Source organism: Canis lupus, chromosome 36 (assembly GCF_003254725.2).
Source record: "Canis lupus dingo isolate Sandy chromosome 36, ASM325472v2, whole genome shotgun sequence".
Lineage (NCBI taxonomy): Eukaryota > Metazoa > Chordata > Mammalia > Carnivora > Canidae > Canis > Canis lupus.
In genome coordinates this window covers 29,587,433-29,602,354 of record NC_064278.1, presented here as the reverse complement: position 1 = coordinate 29,602,354, position 14,922 = coordinate 29,587,433, and the positions used below count along the sequence as shown (strand labels likewise).

At 39.0% G+C, this 14,922-nt stretch overlaps 1 protein-coding gene across 3 annotated transcripts in view; it reads left to right on the top strand.

The window, feature by feature from the left end:
- CALCRL (calcitonin receptor like receptor) overlaps positions 1-14,922 on the top strand; it is a 99,980-nt gene that overhangs the window by 49,694 nt on the left and 35,364 nt on the right. For all 3 annotated transcript variants that reach the window (XM_025460440.3, XM_025460437.3, XM_035697391.2), the window contains 7 exons: positions 6,562-6,652; positions 6,826-6,914; positions 7,966-8,058; positions 10,310-10,445; positions 12,933-13,043; positions 13,137-13,249; positions 14,667-14,758. In XM_025460440.3, the coding sequence (XP_025316225.1) occupies positions 8,008-8,058; positions 10,310-10,445; positions 12,933-13,043; positions 13,137-13,249; positions 14,667-14,758 (503 nt within the window). In that variant the 5' untranslated portion in view covers positions 6,562-6,652; positions 6,826-6,914; positions 7,966-8,007. The remainder of the gene's footprint in view (positions 1-6,561; positions 6,653-6,825; positions 6,915-7,965; positions 8,059-10,309; positions 10,446-12,932; positions 13,044-13,136; positions 13,250-14,666; positions 14,759-14,922) is intronic.

Genomic DNA, 14,922 nt, shown 5'->3' with positions numbered 1-14,922 from the left:
AGTAATGAACTCATTACTGTTCTCCAAAATGATAAATATTTTTGTTGAGGAATCCTAACATTCACTTCCATCTCTTGACACAACTCGGTGAAAGTAGATGCTCAATAAATAGGGTATGATGAGTAATTGAATTTCTAGAAGTATTTCTTAAATTAAAACTCATGTGGGTTTTTTTTTTTTTTTTCCTCATGTGGTTTTTAATCTTGGTACTTTACCACAATGGCAAGTCTGGGTCGTGAAGCTGTTTACTAATGTAAGTTTAAAAAAGGAGTAAAAATATCCCAACTTCCCTAAGAAAATGAATCAAAAGGGGGAATTGCAGGAGAAAGAAATGTAAATGTGCCTGATAAACGAAAGTGAAATGAAATGTGAAAATTGCATGCTTTGGTGAAATGAAATGTGAAAATCGGATGCTTTGGCAAAATAACTGAGTAAGCAAAGACAGAGATGTATCCTACAGCACTTTTTTTAGCCTTAACTATCTAAAAAAAAAATGGCTCAATTCTCTCCATCAGTACAGTTGGGCTGTCGGGCTTCAGATGTAGAGCTGGAGAGTCTGAGTTCTTAGGTTGGGGGTTAAGCCCTAAGCATCTGGTTGCCCTTGGCCAAGTCACTAAGATATTTGCTGGAATTCCCTGGTTCATTCCATCGAGGTTGACATTGCCATGACTAATTAATATTACAGCGTAATAACGAGAGGAGCAACAGCTAGTGCTTATTGGGTGCTTATTAGAAGTTCTTTACATCTATCACCTAATTCAGCGCTTGGAACAACCCGACGAGATGGGTTAGGATAAAAATCCTAGGCAACACTGACCAAGCCACTGTTTGTATCCTCCTTGTCCTGTCGGAAAACAGGCGTAGTGAGTCCAGGTGGCGTGAGGACTGGAGGCTGAAGCCCTGCCCTGTGATGCCAGCACGCCTCTTTTAATAAGTCTGCAGTGCAAAGAAGGAAGCCCAAGATTAAGTCCTCATTTTCTCGTTGGGTGCGCCACGCAGGAAAGAGTTGAAATGAGTTTCTTAAAATCAGCTAACGATTCAGGAACAGATAGAAGCAATTCTGCTGCTGAGGCGAGGGCCTTGCACCATGCGGCATGCGTTGCCCAGTTTTGGGGGGAATGATGACCGGCCAGCAGTGAAGCAGGAAGTCACCCCTTAACATTTGATGGGAAAATATGATTTTTGATCAGATGGAGACCTGCAGTCACGGTCCTGTTACGGCTGTAGAGGACCGCCGGGCGTTTGGTAGCTTCAGACAGCACTCCTTCCCCGTGTCACAGAGGTCAGGAGCCCCGGGGGCACGGCCAGTGTCTCCAGTTCAAGTCTTACAAGGGAAAAATCAAAGAACTGTCTTGTGGAGGCTCTGGGAGAGACTGTCGCTCCCGATGCATTCAGGCTGTTGGCACATGAGGTCCTTGAGGTCGTAGAGCGGGGTCTCCGGTTCTTGGCTGGCTGTTCATCTGGGGGCCACTCCTCCAGGCTCCTTCGGGTCCTTGCATGTGGGCTCCCCGGCAAAGCCGCCAACGGGGCCACATCTCTCGTTTCCTCTTCTGTTGCGTGTCCGTGGCTGACTACTCGACCTTACGCTTCCCCTCGGAAGGCCTCGGAGGAGGAGTCCAGCCCACCAGGACACCTCGTGGTGACCTAGACACTCTTACTATTATAAGGCCCACACCCTTACAACATCACATTCCGGGTATTAGGGAATGGAAATACCTGGAAGCTTATGATTCTGGCTCCCTCGGGATTCTTCTGGCGGTACCACCGGTTCTCAATGCGAGCTGCATACCGGGGTCACTTCGCAACCTGAAAACACGCTTATCCCAAGGCCCCATCAAGACGCACTGAATCCAGTCAATGACTTTTTCTTAAGGTGTCAGAAAATGTGTGCCTCATGGGGCCAGGAGCACCCCAAACTCCAGCTTCTTCAACTCGATTACCTTCGTATTGTACGGAATCCTTTCAAAACACCCCATGTGGACCTCCTCGGCACGCCTAGGGTTTGGAGCTACAGGGTCGGAGCAAATGCGTGTCCTACTCTGACTGTGCTCTCCATCTAGTGGCATAAACAGACACAAAAAGGAATCACAATATTACAGGCTATGTTTGAAAAATAGTTATCTGAGCACTTGGCAGCTCTGCGACGTGCATTGTGTGGGGGGTCGTGGCAGGCCGTTTTGCTGGATTTAGACCTGATAGATTTTTTGAGTAAGGTCTACCTCCAACGTGGGGCTCAGACTCACGACTTCAAGATCAAAAGTCACATGCTCCTCGGACTGAGCCCGCCAGTCTCCTTTGTAGTTACTTTTAAAACAGTCTTGCAGGGGTGCAGCTGGGTGGCTCCATCCGCCAAGTGATCCACTCCTGATTTCAGCTCCGGTCGCGGCCTCGGGGTCCTGGGATCTGGCCCTGGGTCAGGCTCTGCACTCAGTGGAGAGTGTGCTTGATGATTCTCCTTCTCTCTCCCCCTCCCTCAAATCAATCAACCAAATTTTTTTTTTTAAGATTTTATTTACTTATTTATGAGAGTCACACAGAGAGAGAGAGAGAAAGAGGTAGAGACCCAGGCAGAGGGAGAAGCAGGCTCCATGCAGGGAGCCTGATGTGGGACTCGAACCCGGGACTCCAGGATCACGTCCTGGGCCAAAGGCAGGCGCTCAACCACTGAGCCACCCAGCGATCCCCTCAATCAACCAATCTTAAAAAAAAAAAAAAAAAAAATAGAATAGCCTAGTCTGGCAGGACCAAGAGCCAGGGGCGTGTGAGCGGGTCCAGGATTCAGCACGGTCCAAGGAGGGTGCTGTATTTACATTCTGCTTCCCAAAATTTAAAAGGCCTGAATTTCCTTGAAGTCTCACCAAAAACGCAGAGTCCCAGTTCTCCCAAAGGTTCTGATTCAGAGGGTCTGTGGTGCGGCCTTGACATTCTCACGCGTCCAGCGGGTTCCGGGAGTGATTCTGATGCAGGTGAGGCAAGAATCCACAGTTTGAGGAACAGTGGTTTATGCTACATCAGCGACTTGGTGGTTCCCATTCATTCAATCGTCTAAAAAATCATGGAAGCCGCAAGAGATATTGTTTTTTTTTGTTTTGTTTTGTTTTTTTTTTTGTTTTTGTTTTTGTTTTTGTTTTTTTTTTAAGCCCTTGTCTTTGAGTCTCTTACGTGAGTATCAGATGCTGAGGAAGAAGTCCTCATCTCTGAGTTGTCTTACTGCTTCATGGATTGAAAGTGTTAAGGACATTCCAGACCGAGATGGGGGTGGGGAGTTAATACCTTATACTGGCATTTATTTCTTAAAGATTTTATTGGAAGTAAAGACAGTAATTTGCTAAAATAATTCCAGCAGAAAGACAGGTTTTGCCAAAAAAATAAGCACTGAAGGGAAAATAAAAGGTAACCAGGATCTGGTACTTGGATATGGTGAGTCAGTGGCGCCTTCTTCGGCCGAAGGAGCTTCCATCTGCCATCCACGCAGGGCCCCGGGCTTGGGGGGGCGGCCCATTCCCCATTTTGATTGAGAAATGTCACCAGTGAATGTGCCCTCAGGAAAGGCGTGTGCTAATAGGAGACCTGTCCCTGTGCCCACGCGAGGCTGAGGACACTTGATGGTAAACGAGGGGGTGCGGGAAATGCCTCTGCTCGCCCACCTTCCAGTGACGGGATGGATCGAAGGAGAGGGCGTGGCGTGGGGGGCATAGAAATCCAAGGTATTCTGGAAATGGAGGAATGGAAGTTAAAAAATTGGGTTTTTTTTTCTTAACCTTAGAAGTGAACATATCCTTTTAGTATCGGGGTTAGGCAACTCAGCTAAACATAAGAATTGGTAAGAGAAAAACACATTGATGAAAAACGTATTTAAGAATGATACAAAAAAAAAAAAGAATGATACGATTTTGAGAAAATGAAAAGCAGGTTTGCAAGGCACTGCTATGCATTTACAGGATTTAGGCTTTTGTGTTCTGATAACTTGGTATTGATTAAGTCACCCTGATTTAAAACTTTCTTATGTAGAATAAAACCTGATTTTACACTGAAGTAAGCAAGAAAAGATTGGTTAAAAGTTTTAGACGGACGCCTGGGGGGCTCCGCGGTGGAGCGTCTGCCTTTGGCTCAGGGCGTGACCCCGGGGCCCTGGGATCGAGTCCCACATCGGGCTCCCCGCATAGAGTCTGCTTCTCCCTCTGCCTGTGTCTCTGCTTCCTTCTGGGTCTCTCACGAATAAATAAATAAAATCTTAAAAAATAAATAAATCAAAGTTCTGGACTTGGAAATGTAGGCCCATGAAAATGTCTTGTGGTACAGATCAATGGTAATTTTAGGAAATGAAACCCGAATGAGATCACATAAAAGTCCTGAGTAACTAGGAAACTATATTTCAAAAGTTCTTTGAGGTTTTACGACATTCTTCAAAGTTCTTACTGTGATGAAATAAGTCATTTTTGCTTTATGTTGGCGATGCTTTGGACAAGAAGAATGAAGACTCTTTAGAAATAAGCTACTTTTTTATTCCACGTGTATAGTAAAGAACATTATTTTGCTTCTCATTATAGAACCAAAGCTTCCAGTTTGTTCGGTTTTGAGAAGTGAAAATAAAACAGAGCTGATAGGACCCGTGAGGCTGGCAGTTAGAGAAAGTGCCCGTACCTACTATTAGGATGCTGTGATCACAAATTCACTTAAGAGTTTAAATGAGAGCTTTCTTGGTTTTGAATAAGTCCTTTTCCTCCTAAACAAATCCGAGGACACTTGGAAAGGCCCACTGGTGGATCTGGTCATCTATCTTGACCCCTGGTTGCCTCACCTCTCGGTAGAGCTGCCTGGGACCACAGTACGCACAAGGCCACAGCAGCTCAGCTGTCAGTAGAGGATTTAACAAGACCTGAGATTTGCAATGATTTGCTGAAGAGCTTCGGTCAGTTACCATCAAACGTATCTTAGCAAAGATAAATTTGGAAAGAGCCAAACATGGAAGAGAGAAGGACTTGCTCAGTGAACATACTAGAAGCACGCAGAGAACCAGGGAGGCAAGCTGAGGAGCACGACCCAACATACTCTGGTGACCATCGTGGCCTCGCATCCACCGCCAGGAGCCTCGGCCCCACCTGACCTTCGGGTCCATCCTCAGGGGTCTTACCCATGTGCTCAGCGTGGGCCTTGGTTACCGAGTGTTAGGCCGCGTGGAGAGTAGGGGCCCCTCTGGGTTGGAAAGACTGAAAGACTGCCACCCAGACGTGCTGCTGCACCTGACAGGACCAGGGGCCACGGAGCAGGCCCTGGGTGAGGAGCTTTACGAGTCTGCACCGCCGGAAACGACCCTGTCACTAACAACAGGCTTCCCAGGTCACTACGCAATCGGGTGAGGAAGGAGGCTATGAAAGCGGAATTGTTTGCATTGGTAAATAATGTCTGAAATGAACGAGGTCTTCTTAAATTGTTGGTGCCAGGATAATCTAGTAAACGCGAAGAGGTGCCTCACTGACATACTTTTTGGACATCTGATTCTGAAGCCTATTGGATAAGCAACATAAAGAGCTGCTGGTGTCGGGTGAAATGTTTTTCAAATACATTGGGTTTGGGCAAAACCCCAAGTGTGTTTGTGAAGCACTTTTCCCTCCAATTTTTGTGCCAGGCATAGAGTACAGTTAATTTAATCCCGACCCATGTGTAAATCGTCAAAGCATTATTTCATTAAAAAAAAAAAAACTTGATTTCCAAATAGAATGATATTTCTTTTCATTCTTGTTCACAGACTTCTGGATTCCATATAGTGAGCACACAGAAATGGGAACTACCAGTGCTTTAAGTCTGGTTTAACGTTTATAAAGACTTCCAAAGTCAGTAAACTACTGTTTATTCAATATCCAAACAGCCACAGAACTTAAAAAACCTAGTTTTCAGGACGTTATTTTTTAAGAAAGTGAAAATGCTGATATGAGAACTTGATTTCCCGATTTCCATTGTCAGTATAGATTTCAAAACTATCAAGAGCCTTCCAATAGAAGAAATGGCAGTTTTAATAGTTATGCTTATTTTTCTTGAGTGTAAATTTAAAATCCTAAAGCAGCATACTGGTTTAGTTTTTTCATTCATTTCCTCATGCATTTACACAGCAAATGTAAATTAACTGCCAGTCCCCAAAGATACATGGATCAATCAGATGTCGTTTCTGGCTTCCAGAGACCATACCGGCAAGGGAAATGGATGTATGTAACTAGGACTAATAACACATTCCAAGGAGTCATTAAAGAAAGTCATTCAAAGGAAAACTGTAGTGTAATTCAAAATTTCACTATCTTAACCATCGCAGACGAATGGAAATTAATGTAAATTTCTCCATATAATGGAAAACAACAAATATTTGTAAAAAAACCCCAAATATATTATAAGCCAGAGATTTTTAAAAATTGGAATAGCTTAATAAAAATACTTTAATATTTAATAAAAATACTTTAATAATAATAGCGGTATTTTCTTTGAAAATCTTAATTTTCATGGAAATCATGGAAATTTTGTTGGCTCATTGAAATGACATTAAATTATTACATCAATCAATTATTTTAGGTCATGACCCTTGGATTGAAGAAATTCTTCAAGACAATGTCCAATATGATCCGAGGGAAAATGTGATTTGAGTCTGGAGACAATTGTGTATGTAAGTATTGGAAAATTAGATTTTCTCATAGTAAAATGTAATAAAACCTAAGATATCAACTCATTAATTATTAAATTGCAAAAAACTTTAATTCATTGTTTTCCTTCTGCTTCTGTTTTTAATATCTAAAATTAATACAATGCCTCCTGAATTTTTGGTTATTTTTTTTCAAGATCAACTAATAATAAAAGCTCAGCATAATTGATAGAAGACAAACATTATCGTGAAGATTGCTACAGTTAAAAGGAAACGCTGTGTCTAGGTGAGTCATTGGTGAGGGCAAGCAATGACACAGACTCTATGTTCTAGAAATTGGTGTGCTCTCATTGCATGTGATAATACAGATGATAAGTATAATATGTGGGAACGGTTTTTGTAATTCTTACTCGAACATTGGCCGTATATTAAGAATCATGACCCGTTTCTTAATAAAATTAAATCTAAGTTCATCGTTATCTGGCAAATAGCTATTAACTGGATTTTTAAAATCTCCCTTGCCTTGAAAAATACTTCTTATACATTCAGTTTAATATTATATTATGACTATATCATGATAATTTCTATCTCATAAAAATACTGTCAAAGTAGGCTGCTCATGGGCCTTGTGGGGAGTAAGCAATCCCACCAGTGTTTGTCTCTAAGAATTGAGAAGTTAGGGGTATTGCTTTAGAGCCATTTTCATGAGCTCAGAATTATATCTACCGTTAGAAATATTTAACAGAAATACTTAATGTGGTATTGTCCACTTCCTGTAACCTCATTTTAATAACATAGATGACTTGGGGAATCTTTTATTTCCTGATTAAATGATGAATTTCTATCAAGTTATAAGGGCCATTTTTATGACATATGGTTGTTGATTCTCAAGAAATTGGCCTGAGAAGAATTTTCCCCCATAAATTATTGATGAATCAGAAAGTTAAAAATGAGATTAATATTGATAGAAAATAAAGGTGAGCTTTATGGTAAAACACGTTTTCAAAATTTGTGCTTTTATGTTCTGTTTGTGACACTCTTTATTTTGATACTTTAATCATTTTATTCCAATTTTGGTAAAGGCAAGGAAAGTAAGATGTTTTATAATTACTTAGAAATTCATAGGTAAGAAGCTTTCCTGTTTGTAAGACTAGAATGTCTTTAGGTTCTTTAATACTTTAAGCCATAATGTTCTTAACATTTGAAATACAGAAAACTATTAATCAAATTCTTCAAGCAAAACTATTGCATAGTTTAAAAAAATTTACCGTGGAGTACCTACCATCTGTGTCTATTTCATAAATATTAATTATATATTTTTTTTGTTTCATTTGCAGTTTGTTTTATATTATATAGCTTATTTCTTTTTGGCTTCAAAGATGGAGAAAAAGCGTTTCCTGCATTTCCTGTTAATCTTGCCTTTTTTTATGGTAAGCATAAATTCCTGCAACTCCCTATTTACGGTTATTGGTTTTAACTTCCAATATGCCAATATTCCAATATTAAGAAGGGTTACGAACAACAGAATAACATGCAGTTATTCGATGCATAAATATAAGCACATTTTTAGTCAACAAAGCAATACTTTATTCTCTTGCAGTTCACACTTCCAGGCTTTAATTCGGCAGTGGCGGTGGGGGTGGGATGTCAGAGTGAGGACGGTCAATGATAAAATGTCAAAGACATCAGAGGAAGGTAATTATCAGAGCAATTGAAATAAAAATGAAATGCTCTGTGGTGTCGTTGTACATGGTACATAGACTGTTGATTCTGCATTAAATCTGTTTAAAAAGCAGGCTGCAACCTGCTGGGGTTTCTCTCACTCTGCCAATAGATGAGTCTATATTAATTGAAACCAGGCACTGTTTTTAAATTAATTTCCTTATCCATTCTTTCCAACACGTATTAAGCATCTTTTTCTGACAGGCACTGATGCTGGGTTTGGGGCAGGTGTGTCTGTGAGTGTGTACACTCCTGCACGCCCCTGCCCGCGTCTGCAGGGAATGTGAGGCCACGGCTCTAGTGGAGGGATCATATTCCTTAAACCTAGAACTTTATTTACAGAAATTTATTTTTCACATTTTTCTCTGTCCCACGTTAAAAGAGGGACTGTCCTCTTATCTCATTACATGTATTAGGAACCGAGAGGTGTAATCCCACTTAATTCTGTGCCAGCAAATAATTTTCCTGTGGTGTTTTCAAGCGATCCCCATAAAAAGATTCAAACAAAGACACTCAAGAAAAATATAGAAAAACTAGAGGAGTAAAAAGCAAGACTACATTCCTGTCAGCATTTGTATTTGAAAACATTCTCTGGTCTCGGGCAATCCAGACGCTGCACTGCTCAGATGTTATCTTAGGTAAATAGACGAGAATTCAAGAAGCAAGACTCCTGTTTCTTCAGCTCGCTTCCTCCCCGAGTGTGCCAAAGAGCTGCACCTGCCAACTCTGCTCGCCGGCAGATAATTCCGTATCAGATTACCAATCTGATTATTGTAATTTAAGGATTGTGACCATTTTTTCTTGAATTCATTCAGACAGTACGCAAATCTGAGTTTTTAGGACGAAAAATGATACTGGTTTTATGCAATTCTACAAACTTCCTGAAAACAGGAGAAAAATATTAATTTTCCTGATGCTGTAAATTTACATTTATTGCTCGTGCAGCACAGCTGCTGCATCAATCTTTATTAGGAGATTAAAACTAATCAAAGATTAGAGTAAATGTTCAATGGTGGGCAGGTGATAGTGAAAATGAGGGTGCCATACACTGAGGGAATATTACTATTTAGAATGTATTACCTACAGATTCAGGCTAGAGAACAAGAATCAGGAATAAGGGGGCTTCCTGGGGCACCTGGGGGGCTCAGCGGTTGAGCATCTGCCTTGGGCCCAGGGTGTGACCCCGGGGTCCCGGGATTGAGTCCCGCGTTGGGCTCCCCGCATGGAGCCTGCTTCTCCCTCTGCCTGTGTCTCTGCCTCTCTCTCTCTATGTCTCTCATAAATAAATAAAATCTTTAAAAAAAAAATCTTAAAAAAAATAAAAGAATATGGGGTCTTCATGGTACAAAACAGGAACGAAAAGTCATGAAGATATTAAAACAGAAGTGAGGCCTAAAATAGTGCTACTGAACTGGAAGATCATAAATATATACCTTGTCCAAAACGTTTACTGACGTGTGTACGATGAAAAGTCTCTTTACCAACAGCATAAATGAATATTCTCAATATTTTATCAAAATATGATAAAAATGGCAACGATTTTGAATATTTGCCACGTGTCCGATGCTTCCCTCCTGTTACCTCGATATAATTTTATCCCACTTTACGACAAGAAAGCAGCAGCTCAGGGGGCTCAAGGTCTTGCTCCTGTTCACAGAGCAGGTGAGAAAAGTAGAGGTGGCTCCTGCATATCGCTCTCGTGTATTCCAGAAGACTCGTCCTACAACCAGCTCCCACAGGCGTCGGGGAGCCCCTTAGAGACTGTCCTTGCCAGGGCTGCCCTGGCAGCTGCTTGGGGTCACTTGAAATTAGATGCAGTGGGGATATTTAAACCATGAAAACTGGAAAACACTCCAAATCAGGGATTCTCCTCCCAGAGCCAAGCGACCACGTAGCACATCACTGTGCTCTGATCGTCTCCCAATTCTGAAGGTTTTGTTTGTGTGTCTTATCCCTTAGATTCTCGGCGTAGCAGAATCCGAGGAGAACATTGATGACTTAATTCAGTTGGGTGTCTACACTAGAAATAAAATCATGACAGCTCAATACGAATGTTACCAAAAAATTATGCAAGACCCTATTCAACAAACAGAAGGTAAACAGGACTATTTAAGTTTAAATGCATTTGATATATTTTTAAAAGAAAACTACTGCATTACATCATTTATGAGTTTCTTAGGTCCATTAATAAAAATGGGTTAGTTGTTAGCTTTCCTGTATGTGCACATTCTTAATTATATATGAATATTTTATGTCATGATTTATCTGGCTCCTTTCAAAAAAATCTAATAAAAGGTGTGTGTAACAGGAAGTATTTTTAGTAACTTTTTCTATGGCACAAAGATATTTGAAATATAAAATGTGTGTCTTGAATTAAATCAGTGGCTGTTGATCTTCAGTTTATGTAATCTGTATTTCTTTTTTTTTTTTTTTTCCACAAGCTGCTGGATGGGAGTCTGCATAATAAAATTACAATTTTTTTTTTTTTGTAACACGTGCTCTGCATAATCCATTTGTTAGCAATGCTAATGAGCCTAAGTTCTTCTGTTTCAATTAAGATATTCCTTAGACATTTTTGTAACATTACTGAGGGCCTGCTAAATGCCAGATATCTGCCTTGATTCTGACAATCCAAAGATGAGTAGCACAATCAGAGTTGCCAGATTTAACAAAAACAAAATAAAAATCACACACAAAAAGAGGCCCTGTATTTTATCTGGCAACCCTAAAGACAGGGTATAGCTTCAAAATATAAAATGCAAAACTCACAACAAAACAAAGCAAAGAGTAAAGACTTTCAATATTGCTAAATTATCGGTGGAAACAAAGATCTTAAAATTTTTGGAAAAATACTTGATGATATATAATGTTTCTTATATAAATGAAATGCTAAAAGTAAGATATTATTAATATTTGTAATTGACAAATTGAACTTGCTTGTGAGGGAAAAAAGTGTCCCACATTGGGCGACATTTAGAATTTTAAGGAACAATTCTTCTTAATGAAGAGTCTAACTGAACAATGTAATTTGCTGAACTTTGGAGAAATATTTAGATATATCCAACTAGATATTTTTATCATGAGAAATGTATTCAGTTAAAGATATCTTGGAAGTGTATCAGACAATGACAAACTATCTGATGCTGTCAATAGGGGTTAAATTATCAAGTACATGAGTTGTGTACAAATTCTCTATTAATTGATCTGGCTTCTTGCTTTATTCCATTAAAATCTAAGTGTTATAAGTTTAAAATTATTGAATTAATTTCTTCCAGGTCATGTAGATATATTGAATAGTAGAACTATCTTTATGAGATAATTTTGTGATAAAATAATTTTAGAATCACTGCATAATCAATCTTCCTGTTGGAGCTTCGTACCACACTTTGTGATTTTAAATACTCTAGAAAGTCTTCCAATAAAGAACTGTCTTTATTTTAACGTTGTGCTTCCCAAATCTTTTGACCACAGAAACTCTTAATGGAATACCTACTCCTGTCTCACTCAAATGCCATACCACACAGTGTGGAAACTTCTGGGCCTTGCGCTCTATCATACTGCCAAGGTTGTCATTAACTAAATAGAATCTTTTGGACCAGTGATAAGGACTTATTTGAAATGTTTTCTATCAGGAATTTTTCTCTGATAGTCCACAAAATGCATTTTATTTGGTAATGTATGAGGGCAGACTATTTAAATGAGTGTCTGAAAATCACAGGAGAAAAAACTGACATGGTCTGAGTTCTTTTTTTAATTAGAATTATTTATACTTTCAGGCCAATAGAATTTTTTTTTCCTACTCCCATGAAAGTTAGGTTGATTCTGAGATTGCGGCACAAATCTGTTAAAAATAACAAACATTTCATACAACAATCGGGCTTCTATTTATGAGTGCTTTGCCTGACAAGATGGAAAATTACTTTATTTGATTATAGACTGTTCTAACATTGTAACACTGGTCATTTTACTTCTCTATGCCTTTAAAAAAAACATAATTTTTTTTTCACGTAAGAAGTTCCTTCTCTTCAGGCTGGTAAACGGAAATCATAAGAATGTTAAACACTCTACTCCATTTGAGAAGGAAAGGAAAGGAAGTAAGAGCTAGAATTTGGTAGACGATTTGAAATATCTGTGAGGGCCAATGTAATGAAATAGGAAACACTGGAGTGTTTTTTTTTTTTTCCAGAAAATACTAACTCTTTGCCCTAAGAACACAGTTTCTAAGATAAAACATTTTCCAATTTCCCATATTTTAAAAGATTTTAAGTGGAGGAACACTAAGTAACTACTACCTTTCCGGTTAAGGACAACTATCAAAGACCACTTGATTTATTGAATAAATAGCTACCATTGAGAGCTGAACTTCTAAATATACTTTTATAGGTATTTCTAAATTTAATTTAGCAGTTATTCCAATAATGGCTCGGGGAAAAATTTAAATAATAGCTATAGATTTTATATGAGGTCTTCATTTTCAGTCGGTGGTCTGTATTTCATGTCAGTATTAACCCACCAGTAAGACTTTGTCTTCATGTACAACTAGAGGGACTAGTAATCGCTGTTTTCTTACTCTTCCCTTCAGGCATTTACTGCAACAGAACATGGGATGGTTGGTTATGCTGGAATGATGTTGCAGCTGGAACCGAGTCCATGCAGCACTGCCCTGATTACTTTCAGGACTTCGATCCATCAGGTAAAAGCAGAAATTTACATAGAAATCTGCTTGATATTACAGAAACCTAAGTTGACTAAATTACTGTGTCTTCTTTCCTTTTGAATTTTAAAGAAAAAGTCACAAAGATCTGTGACCAAGATGGAAACTGGTTTAGACATCCAGAAAGCAACAGAACATGGACAAATTATACCCAGTGTAACGTTAATACACACGAGAAAGTGAAGGTAGGGAATAAGTACGAACTGAAATGTAATTTACGTTGTCTGTTTAAAAAGTTAGTTGCTGATGGAGGATTGGAGAAAATTCACCTTGTGTTCCATTCTATTGTAAAGCCTTTTCATGATATACTTTGAGAAAAACAATGGAGAATAATTATTCATTTTGTCGTGACATGGAGGAAGCAATCCTGTTAGGTAATAGTGTATTTACAAGTCAATGTGTCGGTATTGGAGTTTCAAATTTCCCAAAGAAAACATGCTTTAAAAGTATGAGAAAAAGGAACACTTCCTTGGTGTTGGAATTTTGAGAACTAAGTTCAGGAGTTGTGCTCAGGCAAACAAGGTGAGCCCAACAGGGTTTGAACAGCTCCATCTGTCCCTCAACAGAAGGCTGCCTATCGACTGGCTCCTGGGTTATTCTCACTCACATTCCTACCTTTAGCCCCATCAGGGAAGTCAAGGTTAGTCACGATTTGTCACAACAGTTAAGATTGGATAGAAAGTGCCTGTATGTATTTGCACTTGGGGGACTACAGAGGCAGGTGGTCGGTGACTGAAGCCGAGTCCTGCAATCTGACTTCCTCTTCCCGCTCTTTACCACCTATGTGACCTGAGGCAAGCTAGGCCCTCTCTCTGCCTCCCTGCCCTTGTGTATAAAATGAAGATAGCAATAAACCCACCCTCTAGGTTGTCATAGGGATTGACTGAATACAAGGAAAAACCTGAGAAAACTACAGGCATATAGTAAGCATTGGCTGTCAGCTACCATTATAATTATAAATCACATACTCTTTGCTTATTCAGAGAAGGGTTTAAAGAGAATTATAAAAATATACAATAAAATAACAAGTTACAAATAGATGGAATACAGAAAAATAAAAAAAAATCAAAGAGGAAAAGTCAAAACCATGCGAAAGAATGGATTTGTATGTTCAGATCAGAGGCTCCTATAATTACTATATCGAGATTCATCTTGGGGTTTCAAATTTGTCAGAGGAAAAAGAAAAACTCAGTAGGAAGGAAAGCCTTCTCTAAAGTAAACATGCAAAAATAATTCCATAGCGTTTGATTTAATGTGCACAACGTGATAGAGTGAAAAAGGTCAATATCCTTCAAAACGTAAAATGCTAGTTTCACATATTACACAAACTAGATCAATAAAAATATTCCTTCCTATCATATGACTTCTAATTGCTTAAATAAAAAGGATGTACAGTTCATAAATTTTGATGTCACTTAATGAGTTTGCATAGACACTCTTCATTCCAGATGTGTTCAAGTATCTACCACAAGCTAAATGAAATGGTAAGGCTATGAGAGCACATATTTTTAAAAATATAATTTATTCTGTTGACTCGAGCTTATACACATGGAGGATTATAGTATTGATATGAGCTTGTTTTTTTGTTCACACAAATTATAGACTGCACTGAACTTGTTCTACTTGACTATAATTGGACACGGATTATCTATTGCTTCCCTGCTTATCTCGCTTGGCATATTCTTTTATTTCAAGTAAGTACATGTAAAATATTTTTTAATTTACTAGTTGTCCCTGGTGAATGCATTGCCATGTGCATGTTTATGTCATGTGCTGATAATATATATGAAATATAGATGATTTATGTTTAAAATAAATTGAATTTAAATAATGTGAAATATATTGATCTTGACTTTGT